Source organism: Oryctolagus cuniculus, chromosome 17 (assembly GCF_964237555.1).
Source record: "Oryctolagus cuniculus chromosome 17, mOryCun1.1, whole genome shotgun sequence".
Lineage (NCBI taxonomy): Eukaryota > Metazoa > Chordata > Mammalia > Lagomorpha > Leporidae > Oryctolagus > Oryctolagus cuniculus.
Window position 1 is genome coordinate 54,032,085 of NC_091448.1, and position 20,083 is coordinate 54,052,167.

General features: G+C 52.3%; 1 protein-coding gene across 2 annotated transcripts; it reads right to left on the reverse strand.

The window, feature by feature from the left end:
• Positions 1-982: 982 nt before the first annotated feature.
• On the reverse strand, positions 983-18,484 carry DHRS7C (dehydrogenase/reductase 7C). 2 transcript variants are annotated; one of them, XM_002718963.5, is made up of 7 exons: positions 18,308-18,484; positions 17,927-18,086; positions 10,898-11,010; positions 8,004-8,214; positions 5,586-5,678; positions 1,575-1,730; positions 983-1,253 (listed from the first exon to the last, which is right to left on the reverse strand). In XM_002718963.5, exons 2-7 carry the CDS (start codon positions 18,078-18,080, stop codon positions 1,045-1,047), a joined length of 936 nt encoding a protein of 311 aa, XP_002719009.1. In that variant the 5' UTR covers positions 18,081-18,086; positions 18,308-18,484; the 3' UTR covers positions 983-1,044. The 2 variants fall into 2 exon arrangements, with proteins under 2 accessions (XP_002719009.1, XP_069917485.1); XM_070061384.1 differs by having other exon boundaries at positions 17,927-18,008; positions 18,308-18,465.
• Positions 18,485-20,083: the final 1,599 nt, after the last annotated feature.

Consider the following 20,083-nt stretch of genomic DNA (forward strand, 5'->3'; position numbering starts at 1 on the left):
ACTGGTTCACTCCCCAAGTGGCCGCAACAGCCGGAGCTGGGCCAATCCGAAGCCAGGAGCCAGGGGCTTCTTGTGGGTCTCCCACATGGATGCAGGGGCCCAAGGACTTGGACCATCTTCTACTGCTTTCCCAGGCCATCAGCAGGGAGCCAGAATGGAAGAGGAGCAGCCGGGGCCTGCTGCATATGAGATGCTGGTGCCTACTAGGCCACTGCGCCAGCCCCAGATAAAGCTTACATTAAGCTTTTCATGGAGCCGGTTTAGTTCAAACAACACAGGTTATAAAAGGCTCCCATCTTCGGGGCCGGTATCAGGGCACAGCCGCCTGCGATGCCGGCATCTGGTGCAGGTGCTGTTCCGAGTCCCGGCAGCTCCACTTCCCACCCAGTTTCCTGCTGCTGCCTCTGGGAAGAGCAGTGGAAGCTGCTTGGGTCCCTGTCACCCACGTGGGAAACCACAATGGAGCTCCTGGCTCCTGGCATCAGCCTGGCCCAGCCCTGTCCTCGGCGGCCATCTTGGGAGTGAACCAGCGGATGGAGGTTCTTCTCTCTCACCCTCGCTCCTTCTCTCTGTGACTCTGCCTTTCAAATAAATAAATAAATAATTTTTTTAAGTCATCCTTGCAGCCCGTTCTCGTGCAGCAGTGTTGTCCGAGGGGACAGCCAGCCCCTGCTCCTGTGATTGACAGCTGGCCGGGCAGGTCAGCCTTGTAGGAGATGAGTGTAGTTTTCTGAATGAGCAGTGTGTGTGTGTGTGTGTATGTGGGTGTGCACGCGCGCGCCAGTGTGGGGATGTGACCATGACGACGCCTGCATCTCTGGTTGCCACCCTGCACAGCAGGGAAGCCTCTGGAAGGGTGCCCTGGGGAGGGGGAGGAGGAGAGGGAGACCCCTATATGCAAGAAGCCTCTCAGGAGACAGACAGGCTAGGGCCATGGCTGCGCAGGCGCCGGGGCCGGGTGGAAGGCAGGAGAGACAGCGGCTACCAGGAAAGCTTTTATTGCTGTCAGGGCCAGCGGGGCGGGGCAGGGCAGGGCCCCCGTGGTCAGCCCTCTTCCGGGACATTGAGCTGCTCCTTGACCCCACAGGCTACCACAGCGAAGAAGAACTCCGGGAAGAAGGTGCGCACGTAGATGGCGGCTCTGGGGATGGGGTTGGCCATGAGCACCTCCTGCTTCTTCCGCCTCACCGTGCGCATCACCTCCTCCGCCACGTCCACGGGGTGCACGCCGTAGGTCAGCTTCCTGGAAAAGACTGGGCGGCCGGCGGGACGCGGGTCAGGTCCCCTCCCCGGATACTCCTATCCCTTTGGGGCTTCTCCCTCATCTAGAACGTGGGGCCCAGTTCCCCATCCTGACAACTTGGCAAGGCGGCTAGGAACAGAGGAATGAATAAAAAAAAAAAAAAAAAAAAAAAAAAAAAAGCCCAAATCCTGGCTCCCAAATCCCACCCACCGGAAACAGGCTCAGAGACAGACAGGCACCTGCTGCTCCCAGCCACTCATGTTTCTCGGGAACACCGCCGCCCAGGGGCGCACCCCCACCCCACCCCTCCAGCATCTGTCTGGAACCTCACATTTCCAGATGGAGGCCTCCCAGTTTCCATGCCCTGGGTGGACGTGATAGGAGCGGATGAAAGTGGGGCTCACGGTGCTGACCGCCACGTCGAATTCCTCCACTTCGGCTCGGAGGCAGTCGAAGAAGCCCAGGGCGGCGTGCTTGGAGGCTGCATCTGGAAAGAGGAATGGCGGGAGGTGAGCCTGGGAGGGGCCTCGCCCCTGCTCCCTGGACGGGGAGGCCACTGAAGACCAGAGAGCCCACCGGGCGCGGTCCTGGGAGCCCGGAGCTGGCGGTGGCCTCCAGGGTCGCGCCTGTGGAAGAGGTGGCCAGAGGCAGGGCTGGGACTGACCCCGGCTCAGTCACTTGTCTGCTGTGTGAGCTTGGACAAGTCACTCTCCCTCTCTGAGGCTCCGTTCTCTTATCTGGAAAATGGGGGTGAGATCTCCCTCACCCGGTGATTTTGAGAAGCAAATGAGAAAACATAGCAAATGCCCAACTGTTTCCCAGGAAAGCCAGGAGCAAGGGGCTTGTCCCTGGTCCTGGGCCAGCTGGGGGCCTGGGCAGGCCTGCAACTCAAATCTCCCCTGTTGTCTGTCGCCTGCCCTGCCCAGCACCCCGCCCTCCCCCCCCCCCCCGCCCCCTTTGCTGTACAGAGCCTGTCTTTGGAATCTCCCCACATTCCATTCAAATCATGGATTCTGTGGGTTTTGTAAACAGACTCAGCCTGGGAGTTCCAGAAAAGGCAGTGTGGACATTCCTTGGAACTTTGGGCAGCAGGGGCCCAGTTCCACTTTTCAGGGTGCCTATTGGAGGTGGAGTGAGGAGGTGGGGGTTACGGCAGCCCGTATTACCATGCCCGGATACCTGCAACCAGTCAGCTGCCCCCGTCTCCCCGCCTGATGAGCCGGGCTGGCCCCCACTCCCCACGCACGCCCCTCCCTGAGGCTCCCTGATGAGGCTCGAGGAGCATGTCCCACAATGCCTGGCCCACCAGAGTCCTTTGGTTTTCAGCAAGCTCCAAAAGAGGCCAGGTGGGAAACAGACAGGGGGCCTCACCACTAGGCTCCTGCCAGCTACCACCAGGCACAGGCAGGCTCTGCAGTGCCGGGTTCTCCTGGAGAAAGTAGAAATCCTGATTTTTACTGAAAATGTCCCAATATTTAAATAATCAAATGCTAAATGACTAAATTAAAAAGAAATTGCCATTATGCTGGCCAAACCCAACTGAAGGACACCTGCTTCAGCCTGTGTACCCTCCTCCTACTCCCTGGTTTAGGCAATGGTTTCCCCTCCCCCATGGCAGATATGTTCCCAGGCCCCCAGGGATGCCTGAATCCTATTATGATTTTTTTCCTCTACACACATATCCATGATAAGTCTAATAAGTTAGGCACAGTAAAAGATTAACAGCAAGTAATAACATAGAGCAGTTACATCAATAAACTGCAAGAAAAGATGCACTTTCATGTTGTCACCTACAAGAAGCCTTTTCTAGCTTTTCTTTGGCATATCCACACTGCCAGCAGGACAGCTAAAGGGCCATCCTTAGGTAAGTCAAGGCTTCCTTGAAAACAGGCATAGTCAGTTTCATAGCCTTGACATTTATATGGGAAACCCCGCACCCCCAGTTCTCCAAACGCAGAGAGGCCGGAGCCCGGCTGTTGGCAGGGTGGAGACAGCATCATTAGGATTCTTAGTCCCGGGTGCCATGTTGAAGAGCTGCTCCCAGGAGACCAGTGCCTCTGTCCTCTGGGGGTTGGGGGCCAAAGGGCCCACGGCAGTGCTCAGACCCCGCTGTGTCTCCAACACCTGGCATCCCATTGCTGTTTGTTCAGTGAACAAAGGCAGAGGGCAAGGAAAGTTAAAAAGTCATCCAGCTCCCGAAAATAACTCGTGTGGAAAGTTTAAAATAGAAGGGATGGAGGTGAGATTCCCAAGTGAACCGGGGAAGAGAGGAGCATGGGTGATGTGGCCAGGACTGCTGGGTGCAGGCCAAGCTCCATTCTTCCTGGGCCATGGCCGGACTGCACTTCCCAGCATCCCTTGCAGCTACACAGAACCGAGCTCACTCCCCCACCATCCCCAGGATGTGAGCAGAGACCACATGGGCCCCCTCTTAGGCTGAGGCTTGAGTCATTGGTCAGCCTCGCCTGTCTCCCTCCCAGCCAGAACCCAGACAAGGCGGGGACCCCAGCTTTGACCAATGTGGAAGATGAAATCAGACAGAGCAATGTCGTGGCATGACCCTGGGTCTCCAGTGACCACAAGGCCCAGTGGTGCCTGTTGAGCTAAGCCATTCTCATTGCCATTAGAACTTGGGGGATTGACAGGTTTCCTCATGCTTACGTCACGGGTGTATAGCACCTTAGGTTTTAACTAACTCATGCAAATCCAAAAAGAAAGAGGAAGCTGTACTGGAGTCTCTTATGGGATGGATTATGCATGACCCTCATTCCTACACTGACCACCTAATTCTTGGTGCCTTAGAAGGTGACCCTGTCTGGAGATGGGGTCTTTAAAGCAGTAATTAAGTCGAAATGAGGCTATTAGGATGGGCTCTAATCCAATCTCATAAAGATCCTTATGAGAACAGGGAATATTTTTTTTCTTCCAAAGGCAGAGTTACGTAGAGAGAGGAAGAGACAGAGAGAAAGCTTTCATCTGCTGGTTCACTCCCCAAATGGCCACAATGGCCAGGACTGGGCCAGGCCAAAGCCAAGAGCCAGGAGCTTCTTCCGGGTCTCCCACGTGGGTGCAGGGGCCCAAACACCTAGGCCATCTTCTGCTGCTTTCCCAGGTGCATTATCAAGGAGCTGGATTGGAAGTGGAGCACCCGGGACCCGAACTGGCGCCCATATGGGACAAGGTTTAATCCACGGCACCACAGAACCTGAGAAGAGAGGATTTGCACACACACAGACCAAGTGGGGACACAGCAAAAAATGGGCCAAAGAGAGAGACCTCAGAAGAAACCAACCCTGCCAACACATTGACCGTGGACTTCTGCCTCCAGACCAGTGAGGAACACATCTCTATATGCGAGCCTCCCACCCGGGGAAGACTGACACAAGGGACATACCCATTTTTCTTCCCTTTCTTCTTCCCACCCTTCTCTCCATGAAAAATTTTCTGAGCTCCTGTTCTGCACCCTGGTCTACAAAGGAATGCAGACAGCACGTTCCCTGCCCACCCAGAATCTGATTCGAGAGAATTTTCCAGAATTTTTCCAGCTGGCTCCCATGGGTGCACAGCTGGAAGTCTTGCTTCTCTGGATTTCTCCCCTCTCCTTTCCCCTTCTTCTTTCCTCAGAACATCTCCCGTCTCCTTCCATGTTGCAGTGTGCACGCATCCTTCCCTCTCCCAATCTTTCCTGTCCTTTGTGAAGGAAGGGGCACTCGAACTGGGGTTGTGCATCTGGGTTAGAAACTTGACCTTCGGGGCTGGCGCCGTGGCTCACTTGGTTAATCCTCCGCCTGCGGTGCCGGCATCCCATATGGGCACCGGGTTCTAGTCCCGGCTGCTCCTCTTGCAGGCCAGCTCTCTGCTGTGGCCCAGGAAGGCAGTGGAGGATGGCCCAAGTGCTTGGGCCCCTGCACCCACATGGGAGACCAGGAAGAAGCTCCTGGCTCCTGGCTTCAGATCAGTGCAGCGCCGGCCGCAGCGGCCATTTGAGGGGTGAACCAACGGGAGGAAGACCTTTCTCTCTGTCTCTCTCACTGTCTAACTCTATTTGTAAAAAAAAAAAAAAAAAAAAAAAGGAAGAAACACGACCTTCATCTGACCTTGGCATATTCAGCCAGTGCACGTCCTGCCCACCTGCACTTTGGCGGGCAAGAGACCTTATCATTTTCGTCTCAGCCCCGCATGGTGACCCGCATGTCGCACCCGCATGTGCTCGAAAGAGAGGAGCTGAAGATCTGAAAGGAAGCCCAGCTGTCTCATCTCTAGACCCCAACCCCTTCCCTGGGACCACGTGCCCTGTCTCAGACACAGCCAAAGCCATAGCGTTATCGTCCAGGCAACTTACAGGCTGTCCGGAATGGGATTCCAAACTTGCCCTGGATGTTGTTCACTAAGACGATTTGGCCTGTTCTCCGGGAGATCATGTTGGGAAGCAGGACTGGAAAACACAGGACAGGAAACCACAGTTAGAAATCTGAGACCAAGTCAGGCAGCTGCGGACAGACCCCTTCCCCCAGCCCTTGCAACACACGTGGCGTGACCCTGGGTCCCTCAGTGACCACGAGGCCCAGTGGAGATGGGAGCGTGGCAGGGCAGAGATGCAGTGGAGCCCACAGTTGTTGGTCCAGAATGCTACGCTCAAGGGGTGGGCCAGGCTCAGCTGGTGGTTTGATTTATTTTAAAATGTGATGTATTGAGAGGGAGGGAAGGAGAGAGAGAGAGAGAGAGAGAGAGAGAGAGAGAAGAGAGGACATATTCCTGTCCTGTTGTTCATTTCTTTCTTTCTTTCTTTTTTTTTTTGGCAGGCAGAGTTAGACAGTGATAGAGAGTGACAGAGAGAAAGGTCTTCCTTTTTCCGTTGGTTCACCCCCAAAATGGCCGCTACGGCCGGCGCTGCGCTGATCCGAAGCCAGGAGCCAAGTGCTTCCTCCTGGTCTCCCATGCGGGTGCAGGGCCTAAGGACTTGGGCCATCCTCTACTGCCTTCCTGGGCCACAGCAGAGAGTTGGACTGGAAGAGGAGCAACCGGGACAGAACTGGCGCCCCAACCGGGACTAGAACCCGGGGTGCCGGCGCTGCAGGCGGAGGATTAGCCTAGTGAGCCGTGGCGCCGGCCCTGTTGTTCATTTCTAAAATGCCCACAATGGCCAGGCCAAAGCTGGGAGCCGGGAACTCAGTCCTGGTCTCCCACAGGGGCCCAAGTACTTGAGAGACCATTCGAGTCAGGGTCTGCATTAGCAGGAATCTGGATGCAGGCGCTGGAGCAGGGTATTGAATCGAGGTACACTGATGAAGGACATGGGCATCTTAACCACTAAAATGCCTGCTCCCCTGGGTGATTTTAAATGGCCACCAGTGTGCAGGAATTAAGTGACACTGATTTTAACAGTCAGAATGGTATTTCCTTTTCTTCAAGAAGGAAGTCACAAGGGGGTTTTAGCCTTTCTTTAATGCCTTTCTTGCTCGCATTAACAGAGGGAGGAGAGGTTGAGCATCCCCAGGCTATGTGGAGAGTGTTAACCTTGTATGGTTTTCAGGTTGCCTTGCATTAATTGAGAGTGAAAGGGGTTTGGAAGGTCTGTTGTTATTATACAGATTTCTTCCTAATGCAAAGGTATTAAGTAAATAACAGTGGAGATAGGGCAAAACAAGAAAGGGTAGTTGAGGACTTGACTCGCAGAATGGGGAGTTAGGTCCAGGTGCTTTCTGTTGGAGGTGGGCAGGCTGAGGCCCAGAGCTCGTGACAAAACTCAGGTCCCTCAGGCGGTGAGGGGTCTCACCGGGGGCGGGGGGAGAACCCAGGCCTAGAATTTTCTATCCCAGTAGTTGCGTTCCTCACGCTGCTGCTGCCAGTAGACTGTCCCTGACCAAGGCGGGTGAATGGCACACTTTTGCTGGCCTGCTGGTGTGGCCACGGGGACTGGGCTGGAGGAAACCATTATCTGTGGGCACCATTGGAGATTCTATTTCATGGTCATCAGCAGCCCCAGCCTCCCTGGCGGTCCACCTGCACTTGAACTTAGCGGTGGGGAATCTCCTCCACCTGGGTGTCTCCTGGGCCCCTCACATAGACCCATCCTGGAGCCACTGCTTCTCTTGTTTCTGCGAGGGGAGTGACAGAATGCTGGGTCTCTTGTAGTTTGGGGCTAAACACATTTTCTTATTTATTTCTGAGGACAGAATCTCTACCTCTGGCCAGCTGTCATGGCTAAGAGATCAACGACAAGGCTGATACAGCGAAGCACACGCCAAGGATGCAGACTGTGGCCCACAGGTATTGAACTGAAGGGAACCATGAACCATGAATATGAGTGAGAAGGAAGGGGTAGGGATAGGAGAGAGGGGTTTCACTGAGAGGGAGGTTGGGCTATACTAAGAAGGTATGAGGGCAGCCCAAAAAGTTCATGAAAAACAGAATTAAAAGGTAAGTATTTTCGTGCCCCAAAGTTTTGAAGTCCGCGCCTAGTTTTTGCATAGCACGCATATCCCATGAGCTTTGGTGCATGGATTTCAGAACCATTCTTGCACTAAAATAAACTTAGTTTTTACTTCCAGTTTTCCATGAACTTGTTTGAAATCCTTTTTCCTTGATCAGCATTCACAGGGAGAACATTGAAAGCTTTTACCAAATAAGCAGGGATTTTTTTTTCTCCTGAGGGGTTAGGGAGTCCCATTTGGACGTGGATGACTGCCTGGCTAGTTGTTACAACCCTCCCAAGCTTCCCGGATCCCAGAAATCCAAGGAAACATCAAACGCACAAGACCTTTGGTCAACGTGATGGGTCCAAAGTAATTGGCATCCATGATCCTTTTGTCGAGCTCCAGAGAAATCTTGTGGGCAGGCCCCTTCACCTTCATGCTGGCATTGTTGATAAGGATATCCACACAGCCATAGCAATCTAGGACTTCCTTGGCCACATCCTGGACACAGCTGATGTCTGAGAAGTCCAGTAGGACCAGCTTAGGCGTGAATGTCTGCAGACGCAACGAGAGAGCATCAGTGCATGTGTGGGACCCTCCCCGCCACCGCCAGCCCCCCACCCGGGAGACCTTGGACAGCCTCAGTCTAAGAGCCGCCTGTTTGGAAATTCAAGGCTCATGGAATGGCCGTGAAATACGTAGATAAATCAGATGGGAGGAAGAAGCAGGAGTGACTCTGAGACTAAGGAGATGGATAGAGAAGCCATCCTTGAGAACCAGTAACAACAGTGATCAACCTAAACACGAACAGGCAGTGAAAAGTCTGGACTTCCGGTAAAGACTTCATCATATGCGGTGTTCAGTATGCAGCCTTTGCAGGCGGTGCACTGAGTCCACTGGTGATGTCATTACTCTGGGAACTGCTTTCCAAACTGGCTTCCAACCACAGTCCTCAGTAGCCAAATCACACTCTCGGTGTTTTAGGTGTGTTCAGCCCTAAGACTCGATTGGTCTGGAAATGAGGGGTGGATGGGAAAATCACTGAGACCCTGGGGTAAGTGTAGTCCCAGCATCTCAGCTACATGCCCTTGCAGAGAAAGTCCCCCGGTCTCCCATGGGGTGCAGGGCCCAAGCACCTGGGCCATCTTCCACTGCACTCCCGGGCCACAGCAGAGAGCTGGACTGGAAGAGGAGCAACCGGGACAGAATCCGGCGCCCCAACCGGGACTAGAACCCGGGGTGCCAGCGCCGCAGGCGGAGGATTAGCCTATTGAGCCGCGGCGCCGGCCCTGTTTTCAAACACCAAATCCAAACTCAAGAGTCAAGATTTTATTTTTTTAAGATTTTATTTATTTATTCGATAGGTAGAGCTACAGACAAGAGAGAGGTAAAGGCAGAGAGAAAGGTCTTCTATCCACTGGTTCACTCTCCAAATGGCTGCAACAGCCAGGGCTGTGCCAGGCCAAAGCCAGGAGCCAGGAGCTTCTTCCGGGTCTCCCATGTGGGTACAGGTACCCAAGCACTTGAGCCATCCTCCACTGCTTCCCCAGGTCACAGCAGAGAGCTGGATTGGAAGTGAAGCAGCCAGGACGTGAACCAGTGCCCATATGGAATGTGGGTGCTGCAGGCAGAGGCTTAGCCTAGTACGCCACAGCGCTGGCCCCAAGGGTCAAGATTTTTTTTTAAAAAAGAAGCCCTAAAGTGAGCTCTGAAAATGCCTTGACAACGTGAGCTACACTGAAATAAGTGTTTATTTCTGGATTGTTCGGTAGCAAGGTAGACATTAGCCTGTGCATGTAAGAGGGGCCAAAGAACGTGGGAATACTTGTGCAGTCGAATGAGAGAGGAAATGTAGAAGCCTGCCCTGGGTGTAGAGGGCTGTCAGGTGCTATAATGCTGCACCCATAATGCCCTGGTAGGAATTTCAGACAAGCTCTCTACCCAGTAATATCCTGGAGAGGGGGAACGGGAGGGGTGAGAAACGGGAAGCCCATACCTATATCCATAAAAACTCCAGTCTGGGGGCCAGCACTGTGGCATAGTGGGTTAAACCACCACCTGCAGTGCCAGCATCCCATATGGGTACCGGTTTGAGTCCCGGCTGCTCCACTTCCCATCCGGCTCCATGCTAATGTGCCTGGGAAAGCAGGGGAAGATGGCCCTGCAACCACATGGGAGACCCAGAAGAAGCTCCTGGCTCCTGGCTTTGGCCTGGCCCAACACTGGCTGTTGTGGCCATTTCGGGAGTGAACCAGCAGATGGAACATCTCTCTCTCTCTCTATTTCTTTCCCCTCACCCCCACCATAACTCCACCTTTCAAATAAATAAAATAAATCTTAAAGAAAAATAAAAAACCTCCAGTCTGAATACAGGCTGAGTTGAATACAGGCTGGGTTTTCAGTTCTTTCCTGAGGTGCCTGCCTGGTCTGTCAGGTGCATTCTCTTCATTACACTTTGCTACCTCCCTTAATCACCACTCTCTCTTGAGCAAAGCCAAGCATCTCTGAGCAACTGTCTCCCATCATAGGGTGGCGGCTTGGTAGGGTGGGGGGCATTTCATTTGCCTGATTTTTTTAAAGATGTTATTTATTTGAGAGGTAGAGTGCAGATAGAGAGAGAGAGAGAGAGAGAGAGATTTTCCATCCACTGGTTCACTCCACAAGTGGCCACAACGGCCGGAGCTGTGCTGACCCGAAGCCAGGAGCCAGGAGCTTCTTCTGGGTCTCCCACGTGGGTGCAGGGACCCAAGGACTTCAGCCATCTTCTACTGCTTTCCCAAGTTAGATCAGAAGTGGAGCAGCCAGGACTCGAACCAGCGCCCACAGCGATGTTGGTGCCACAGACAGAGGCTTAGCCTACTATGCCAGAGTGCCGGCCCCTGCCTGATTTCTTTGAAGCAGATATCATTTGAAATTTCTTTTTTTTTTTTTAAAGAGCCATCAGTGTTTAAATTCAACCCATACCTCTGGTATTCCCTGTTTTCTGGGTCCTTGTTGATCCTGCATAGAATCAGGGCAAAGGTCAGTGGCCAGAGGACACATTTTTGGCACGGTGAATGCTCAAAGCAAGTCAACCCTTTATGACTGGCAGTCAAGGTCAGTGCGACCATCACTTCACATCGCCCCAGATCAATCGCCGCATTTCCTGCACTTGGCCTCCCAGGAGCTAGCTCCTTCACAATGCATGGAGGCTAAGGGCGCCCAGGAGCCACCAGCGCCACCTGCTGGAAGACCTTACCTTGCTGGGGTCCGCCACGCTGATCAAGGCATCGTACAGGTTCTCCAGCCTCTCCCAGTTCTTCCCACACAGCACCAGTCTCGCCCCACCCATGTGGAATACTCGGGCACATTCTGTGAGGAAGAAGGAGGAAGGGTAGGACGCACTGTGTGGATGGAGCAGGAAGAAGGAGGAAGGGCAGGGTGCACTCTGTGGACGCAGCCACTGATGTGAACCCCCCCCCCCCCCATGAACTCAGGAACTCAAAGCACCGGCACCAGGAGGTCTTTCACCCAACCCCCTTCTCAGACTAGGCATTTTTGTCACTTCCAGCCCGAGGTGGGTCGCTTCCTGTGCAGGGGAGCTCACAGCAGGTGGAGCAGCGCTTCTCTTGCTCTATGGTTCTCATACTAAACAGAACAATGACCCTGTCCCCCTAGCCTTTATGACCCAGCCTTAAAGATACCTCAATCTAAAGAGATTTTCCAGACCAAATGCCATCTATCGCCTCTGTATTTTCTCTGTGGATCAGGGCCTTTTTTTTTTTTTTTAATTTTTTAAAAGGCAGTCTGCTTTCTAATTAATTTTACTCTGGACCAATTCCTGATTCAAATCACCAATATGGGACTTTCTCAACTGGGTAAGAGTTTGTAGACACACAGCATTCCTGGTTAGCAGTCATTCTGACACTCAAAAACAACCAAAGCTCACGCCTTTAGAGAGTTTCTGTGTTCCAGGAGCTATTGGACGAGACCTTGTGTGTCTGAGTTCATTTATTTCTCACCCTAAGCATGGGAGGTAGGGTCAGGCTCTCTAGCAGCGACATCTGAGGTGGGGACTCAGGTGGTGAGGATTCATCCCGGAGCGGGGGTGGGGGCTGCTCAGAGATCATCGGTTATGGGGTGAGGATGTGGCACGGGTGCTGGGCAGGGAAGTGCCTGCAGGTAAAGTCTAGTCTAGGCCACTCTGCAGAGCGGCCCCACCTGGAGGCAGAGGACGGGCGTTTTGCACACCTGAGTGAACCAGGTGGGGCTGAGTGCAGGGGTCCTGGGTCCTCATCGGCAGAGGATAAGTCCCTGGGGAAAGGGACTCCTGCAATCCATCAGCAGCCGATACTCACCAGCCTGGGGAGTGGATGACGTGGCCCAGCTCAGGGATCTGGGGGAGGCGCCAATGGCTCAACCCAGCCAGATCTACTGGGGACACTGAGGGATAAGCTGGCAGCATGACTGCCCACGGAGGCTGGGTCTTCTGCTTGTAGTGGCTCTACGTCACCTTGTAGTTGTGTGATTTTTTTTTTTCCTCCAGGGCTCAGCAGCCTGATGCTGACGGAACAAAGGTGGCCAATGGGGCCGCTGGCTCGGGTTTCATAGGACAGCAGTGTGGGCAGGGGAATGGTGGTATTGGAGAGAGAGCCACTGAATGGGCTGGACCGTGAAGTCTAAGCAGGAGCAAAGGAAGAAAGGGCCAACACAGGAGACAGGTAGAGAGCTAGGGATGAGCCGTCTCGGGTTGTGCTGAGAACGGCTGTAGCAGGTGCATCTGAGAGAGCTGGGAGCTGGCAAGCTGTGGTCATGTGGCAGACACCACTACCAGGAAGCAACCGTGTTAGCAAAGCCACCTCAAGTAGTTAGGAACCATGGAGAGTGGAAGAGTTCCCTCAGCATAGGTGTCTTCAAGGGAAAGAGGCTGGCTGTGAAGTCTCTGGATGGCAAAATTCAATACAGATATCAATTCATCCCCCAGTCAATTGGGTGCAATAAATCACAATCCCAATGTGTCTTGGGAAATGATGGGGAGATTCTAAACTTTACATGGAGTAATTTATACCCTTGAATTGGAATAATAAATATGGAGAAAATCAAAGAACATTTCAAGAGACAGTTATTAAAATGTACTATGTTGGGGCAGGCGCTGTGGGTGCAGCCACCGCCTGCAGTGCCGGCATCTCATATGGGTGCCGGTCAGAGTCCTGACTGCTCCACTTCCAATTCAGCTCTCTGCTATGGCCTGGGAAAGCAGTGGAAGATGGACCCCCTGCACCTGCATGGGAGACCCAGAAGAACCTCCTGGCTCCTGGCTGCTGGCTTCGGATCAGCCCAGCTCTAGCTGTTGCAGTCATTTGGAGAATGAACCACTGGATGGAAGGCCTCTCTCTCTGTCTCTTCCTCTCTGTAACTCTGCCTTTCAAATAAATAAATAAATAAATAAATAAATATTTTTGAAAAATGTACTATAAAGCTATAGAAATTAAAGTGGAGTGTAGCAGTTCAAGTACAGATAGAAATATTGGTGAAAATAAAGCGAGGCATTGAAAAGAATTTAGTCTATGAATCAATGGGAAAAGATATTTTTAAAGATTGCCATTTGGATGCCTATTTGGAAGGGGAAGAAGCAAGATGCCTTACTCCAAATGCACCAAACAGTTAATTGTGGGAGTGGAACCATAAAAGAGCTAGAAGAAAGGAGAGGTGAAGGCTGCATATTCCTTGCAGTGGAGAAAGGGAGAAATCATGACAAAAATAATTCATAGAGTTTACCCTTAAAAACATTCTTTTATCAAAAAAAACCCTACACACATAAATGAAGGACAAGATAAATTGAAAAATAGTATATATATAACTCCTAGGTTAGAAAAGGATTAATTTGCTTCACAGGCAAAGAATTCTTAACACATCAATTAGGAAAAAAGACCCTAATGTAGACGTTGGCTAAGGTAGTTGGCATTGTGGTGTGACACCGGCATCCCACTTCTTTTGTTTTTTTTTAATATTTATTTATTTGAAAGACAGAGTTACAGAGAGGCAGAGACAGAGAGATCTTCCATCTGCTGGTTTACTCCCCAAATGGCTGCAACAGACAGAACTGCGCCGATCCGAAGCCAGGAGCCAGGTGCTTCTCCTGGTCTCCCATGCGGGTGCAGGGCCCAAGCACTTGGGCCATCCTCCACTGCCTTCCCGGGCCACAGCAGAGAGCTGGCCTGGAAGAGGGGCAACCGGGACAGAATCCGGCGCCCCAACTGGGACTAGAACCTGGGGTGCCGGCGCTGCAGGCGGAGGATTAGCCAAGTGAGCTGTGGTACCGGCTGACAGTGTCCTTAAAAGTGAGGACTTCAACTCAGCAGTTTCATTTATGGGCATGTATTGTTATATTTTAAAAATGTATTTATTTGGAAGGAAGAATTTCACACACACACACAGAAAGAGAGAGAGATTGAGATTGAGATCTTCTGACTCATTCCCCAGATGCCCCTGACAGCTGGATCTGGGCTAGATTGAAGCTGGAGGCCAGAGACTCAGCAGGGTCTCCCCTATGGGTGCCAGGGACCCAGCTCCTTGAGCCATCATCTGGGTGAATGTTAGCAGGAAGCTGGAATGGAAGTGGAGCCAGAACTCCGACTCCTGGCCCTGTAATGTGAGCTGCAGGCATCTGAAGCAGAGCTTAACCACTGTGCCACATCATCCGCCCTCTCCTTCCGTAGTTCATCAAACCTGAGATGCCGCTGGTCGCTGGTCATTGATCAGCTTGCCTTCAGCCACGTGTGTATCGTAGACGAGCTGGAGCACAGGCAGAGCTGGTATTCATTGCATTGCTGCAGCACAGTGGCTACAAGATGGCACAACCCCCACGTGCGGGCGATGCTTAGACATTCTGCTCTTTGTCTGTCTTGTTGGTTTCCCACCTCAACAACGTGGCCCTGGCTCCTTGCTGCTGTCCGGGTGTCTCACCCGCGCTCCACGGAGCTAGGGCTGTGCTGTGCACTGTGCATCGCCTGGATCACCCACTTGGTGCCCTGCCTTTTCCCTTTGCCTTGGACTTGGGAAATGGAGCAGTTCAGACCCAGAGTCACTGCCGTCAGCAGCAATGGCAAGGCGAGGCATTCATCTAAGGTCACACACGCCCGGCTTCTCAAGTTACTTCTAAATACTTGGACTTGGACTTTATTTTTTTCCTGCTTTGCATTTCTGTCCAGGGTGGGTCAATGAGATACAGTTAAAGAGAATACTACCACAGACCAGGCCACATTCCTCTGGGAATGCCATTTTGCTCCTGAGATGTAGGGCAGTATTTCTAAAGGTTCATGGGAAAATGGAATTCAAAGTTACTAGTGCAAAAAGTTCAAATCCAGGTGTAGATTTTCCCATAATATGCATTGACATGAACTTTTTCTACAAACTTTTCTACACATTTTATGAATGTTCTCCATATGCATGGATTTCTCATTTTTTCCACCAAAATAAACTTACCCTCTAATTCCCTTGAGAGTTTTGAAGTACGCTCATGTTCCTGATTTGTACGATGTGGGCAGAACAGAGTGAGATTTTAAAAAGTAAACGAGGCCAGTAAAACAAATATATATGTCTTGGCAATACATAGGACAGCAGTTCTACCCAATAAGACAAAAACCTGGCCAAGATATGGAAGAACTCAGAAACTCCCTCAATCAACAGGAACTAAGACCTTGGTGGGACCCTCTACCCAGCAAGAGCAGACACACCATCATGTCAAGCACTCACAGTTCTTGTACCAAGAGAAACCATATCCCAGGCCATGAAACCTCAACAGAGTTTACCTGGGTGCCAACATGTTGACGTTCATGTGCACAAGGGGCACACCAGCAGCGCATGGTGTGAAAAAAAACAAACTGTGCACGAATTTAAAATATTTGTTTTTGCACAAGAATAAACTTACATTTTTTTTTTGACAGGCAGAGTGGACAGTGAGAGAGAGAGACAGAGAGAAAGGTCTTCCTTTGCCGTTGGTTCACCCTCCAATGGCCGCCGCGGCCGGCACGCTGCGGCCGGCGCACCACGCTGATCTGATGGCAGGAGCCAGGAGCTTATCTTGGTCTCCCATGGGGTGCAGGGCCCAAGCACCTGGGGCATCCTCCACTGCCTTCCCGGGCCACAGCAGAGAGCTGGCCTGGAAGAGGGGCAACCGGGACAGAATCCGGCGCCCCAACCAGGACTAGAACCCGGTGTGCCGGCGCCGCTAGGCGGAGGATTAGCCTAGTGAGCCGCGGCGCCGGCCTAAACTTACATTTTAAATTTTCTTTTCTGCAAACTCTTGGAAGTGCTTGCATATATGAGAACATGCCTTCCACATGAATGCATTTCCGGAGCAAAGGGCCACTTTGACAGGTGATTTATTAAACAGCTGTGGTCCAAATTTGCTACATGCCAAGCTCCGAGCTAGGTGCTGGGGACTCCGGGGCCAACAGCACACATCCTGCGCTCTGGGAAGCCCATATGGAATGAACCAACTGAGAAGCGCACAGACACGGTGTAGGGTGAGAAATGTGCCAGTGACGGTGTGGGTATATGATGGCAGGCAAGAGGCCCCTCCCTCAGGGGCTGCCCCAGAGGGAAGAGCAAGGAGGGTGGCAAGCAGGGCTGCAGGGTGGTGGCCGTATCCAGGGAGGCGCTGTTGGCAGGTGCCGGGCAAGCAGGTTCTATTTGGAGAGCAGGATTTTCCCAAAGACTTCGACCCTGCGTGGCCTTAGGTGGGACATCCCTCCTCCAACTTCCCTGGGCAACCCTCTTGCCTTGCGTCTGTTCTGACTGACAGATGTGTGTGCTCTGGAGAAGCTGGAGCTGGAGTTCGGGCCCCCCGTTTCTTTGGAGCATCAGATGCAGTGATGTGGGGTATCCTCACACACACCTCCACCCCCCTCCCCCACAAAGAACCTAGCCCGCCTGCTTTAGGCCTTGTTTCTTCTCTTCTCTGGCACTGTTGGCCCAGGTTGGTCACTCACATTACCAAATCCGTCCCCAAAACCTGCAGATTGGGGTACCTTTGGGAAGCCCAGGAGAAGGGGCTGCAAGCAGGCTCCGTGGGAATTCTCAAGAGAGGCAGTTAGAAATGGACAGTGGTGGCGCTGTGGGAGGAAGTGCCAACCCCCCTCCCCCTGAGGGACCCTTTAGAAGGGACAATTTTCAGGTCATAGTGGATTCAGTGGACACTTGAGTAACTAATAAATGCTTGGCTGTGTGCCTTCTAAGCTTGATGAAAAATAACAAAAACAACAGCAAGAATTACCTCCAAACTATGGAACTTATAAGTCTGCAGAACCATCTTTGGGAATGGCAGAGTTGAAATCTTACAGACCTAAGAACATGTACTATCCCGTCCGTCACAGATGCCACCCGAGATACAATGTCTGAGACCATCTAACTCAGGAGTTGCAAGGCCAACAGAGGGTAATGGGTCAAAGAATCAGGCCACGTGTGCTCACCGAGGGACGAGTGGGGTGAGTGGGCACGCTCTCCCTAAATGTCCCCAGTGTTAGCATCACAGACGCTCCACTGGTGCTCCCAGCAGCTCCTGGGGCTGGCCTAAGTGCCGCCCATCTGTGAATTCACCCATTGCTCCTAGCAGCGTCCCGGTCGGGGCATCGGATTCTGTCCCGGTTGCCCCTCTTCCAGGCCAGCTCTCTGCTGTGGCCCGGGAGTGCAGTGGAGGATGGCCCAAGTGCTTGGGCCCTGGACCCCATGGGAGACCAGGAGAGGCACCTGGCTCCTGCCTTCGGATCAGCGCGGTGCGCCGGCCGCAGCGGCCATTGGAGGGTGAACCAACGGCAAAAAGGAAGACCTTTCTCTCTGTCTCTCTCTCTCACTGTCCACTCTGCCTGTCAAAAAAAAAAAAAAAAAAAAAAAAAAAAAAAAAAAAAAAGGAAGGAGAAATCCCAGACAGAGAAGCAAGGAAGCACCTAGCAAGTGAAGTGCTGGCGTGGCGAATGGAGACTAGCCTTTGAGTCTGGGCTCACAACCAGTACACTGCTCCAGCCGAGGGCTTTGCGTTCCAACGCTCCTAGAAACCCCACAGAGCACACTTGGCTCTCGGACTTTAAGTCTGCTCCCCCAGGTACTGCAGCCCCCTCATTCATCAGACAAGCAAGTGGAGCCTCCTGAGGGGAAGAGGCATGCTGGTTAGTGATAGACGCCAGGCGAGAACACAGGAGCAACCCCTCAAGGCTAGCCCACACGCCACCCTGTCACCGCTGGCCCCTTGGGACCGCAGTGGGCACATGTGAGAGCAAAGCCGGCTTACCCTTGCCCAGTCCCGAGAGGGCATCGGTGATCACCACCACTTTGTTCTGCACGACAGACTTTGACCACAGCCTGGACACCTCCTGGTAGATGAAGAGGAGGCCGCTGATTGCCAGGAGCAGCAGGGGCAGCATAAGGACAGCCATGACCCCCATCTTGTTCTGGGGAGGAGACAGGGCGAAGAGGATTTGGCTTTGCAGAGAGACCCCAGGGCAGGTGCGGGGGAAGCCCAGGGCTGCAGGAGCCACTCCAAGCCGGGAGCCTCTTCTACGGGGAGCTGGGCTCTGTGCAAACTCTGGGGGAGGGAAGAAAGTTGCTTCCCAGTGAATCTCCCGGTGAGCATGCTAATTCCCCAAAGTGCAACAAATAGGAAGTTACTCACGGTGTCTCTGAAAGCAAGCAAGCAAACCAAATCCAGGGGCCTGCCCTCCCCAAAGGCTAATTACAAATTTAATTCAAATGGGTCTGCATTTTTTGGAAGGAAACCCATGTGCTAAGGCCACTTGCTTGGGCCCTACTGGTTATTTATAGCTCTCAGTTGCACTAAGAAGCTTTTCAGAGTAAATATAGTGTCTATGCTGATACTCAGGGACACATGCTGACCGGGTCTGGTTTCACAGCTCTTGCCAGGGTTTCGAAAGCTCGCCCGGCTTGCTGGCTTATTAGTGGATTCCTCTGCAGCTGCGGGCTGAGCATTCGGGATCAGGACCTAGGATTTTTCAGCACAACCATGCCTGCTCTCACTTCCTGTAAAATTCTTGCCATGGAGCTTCCCGGTTGACCAGATGGACGAGGCACATAGGAAAACTGGGAGACGGAGTGGAACCTGTTGCAGAATGAGCCCTGTGAGGGTGTGGCCTGAAATACGGGGAAGAAATACAGGGAAGAGCACTGTTTGGGGAGTGTTTCTCACTTCTCTGAGCCTTGGCTGCTTTATCTGTCCAACAGGGGTACCTGGGAAGATAAAGCAAGGTACTGCAAACCCTGAACCCAACCTAGACCTTGGCCCCAAGACGATAACTGTTGGTATTTTTAATGGCTAAGAATACCAAGAGTTTGGGGCTGGCGCTGTGGGGTAGTATTCTAAACCTCCACCTGTGGAGCCGGCATCCCATGTGGGCACTGGTTCAAGTTCCAGCTGCTCCTCTTCCCAACCAGCTCTCTGCTGTGGCCTGAGAAAGCTGTAGAAGATGGCCCAAGTGCTTGGGGCTTGGGCCCTTGCAAGAAGAAACTGGAAGAAACTCCTGGCTCTAGACTTCAAATTGGCTCAGCTCTGGCCATTGCGGCCATCTGGGGAGTGACCCAGTGGATGGAACATCTCTCTTTCTATGTCTCCCCTCTCTGTAACTCCAGCTCTCAAATAAATAAATAAATAAATTTTTTAAAAAAAGAATACCAAAAATTTATCCCAAATACGAAATATTTTAAATAAGTAAGGGAACTTAGTGGATTTGAAATAGCAGCATAAATTCTGTTCAGGTCCTTGTGCCATCAAAAATCAGAAGACCAGGCATGTGACCTAATAACTGAGACACCAGTTAAGATGCCCGCCTCCCACTTTGGAGTGTCTGGGTTCAGTCTCCGGCTCCAGCTTTTTGCTAATACAGGCCCTGGGAAGCAGCAGTGATGGCCCAAGTACTGGGTCCCTGTGACCTCCATGGAAGACCTGGATAGAACTCCCAGCTTCAGTCCAGCCCAGCCCCCAGCTGTTGCAGGCATTTGGGGAGTGAACCAGCAGATGGGAGCTCTCTCCCTCTTTCTTTCTGTGTCTCTACTCCTCAAATTAATTAATTAAACACCAGCTGTAAGGATGTCTTAATTTGAGTGGTCATGACCACGGGGCTAACCAGGAAGTAGAAGTAACAGCATGTGGGCATGGGAACGAGGGACACTGTAGTAGGAATAGCCAGGCATGTTAAAAGCACGATTATCTCACTGACATTTGACATACATCATGGAAATGTGCACGTGTCACAAGCATGGTGGATCCTTGTACATGGAACACATCTGTGCAGCCAGCACCCAGGTCCCTTGTCCCTTTCCAGCCCTAAGGGTCACTGCTTTCTAACTTTTCAAAACATGAGTTAGGTTTGCCTCTGTATGTGTGCGCGTTTCGTTAACTTTAACAGATTTGCCAAGTTGTTATCCTTTTCTCAAC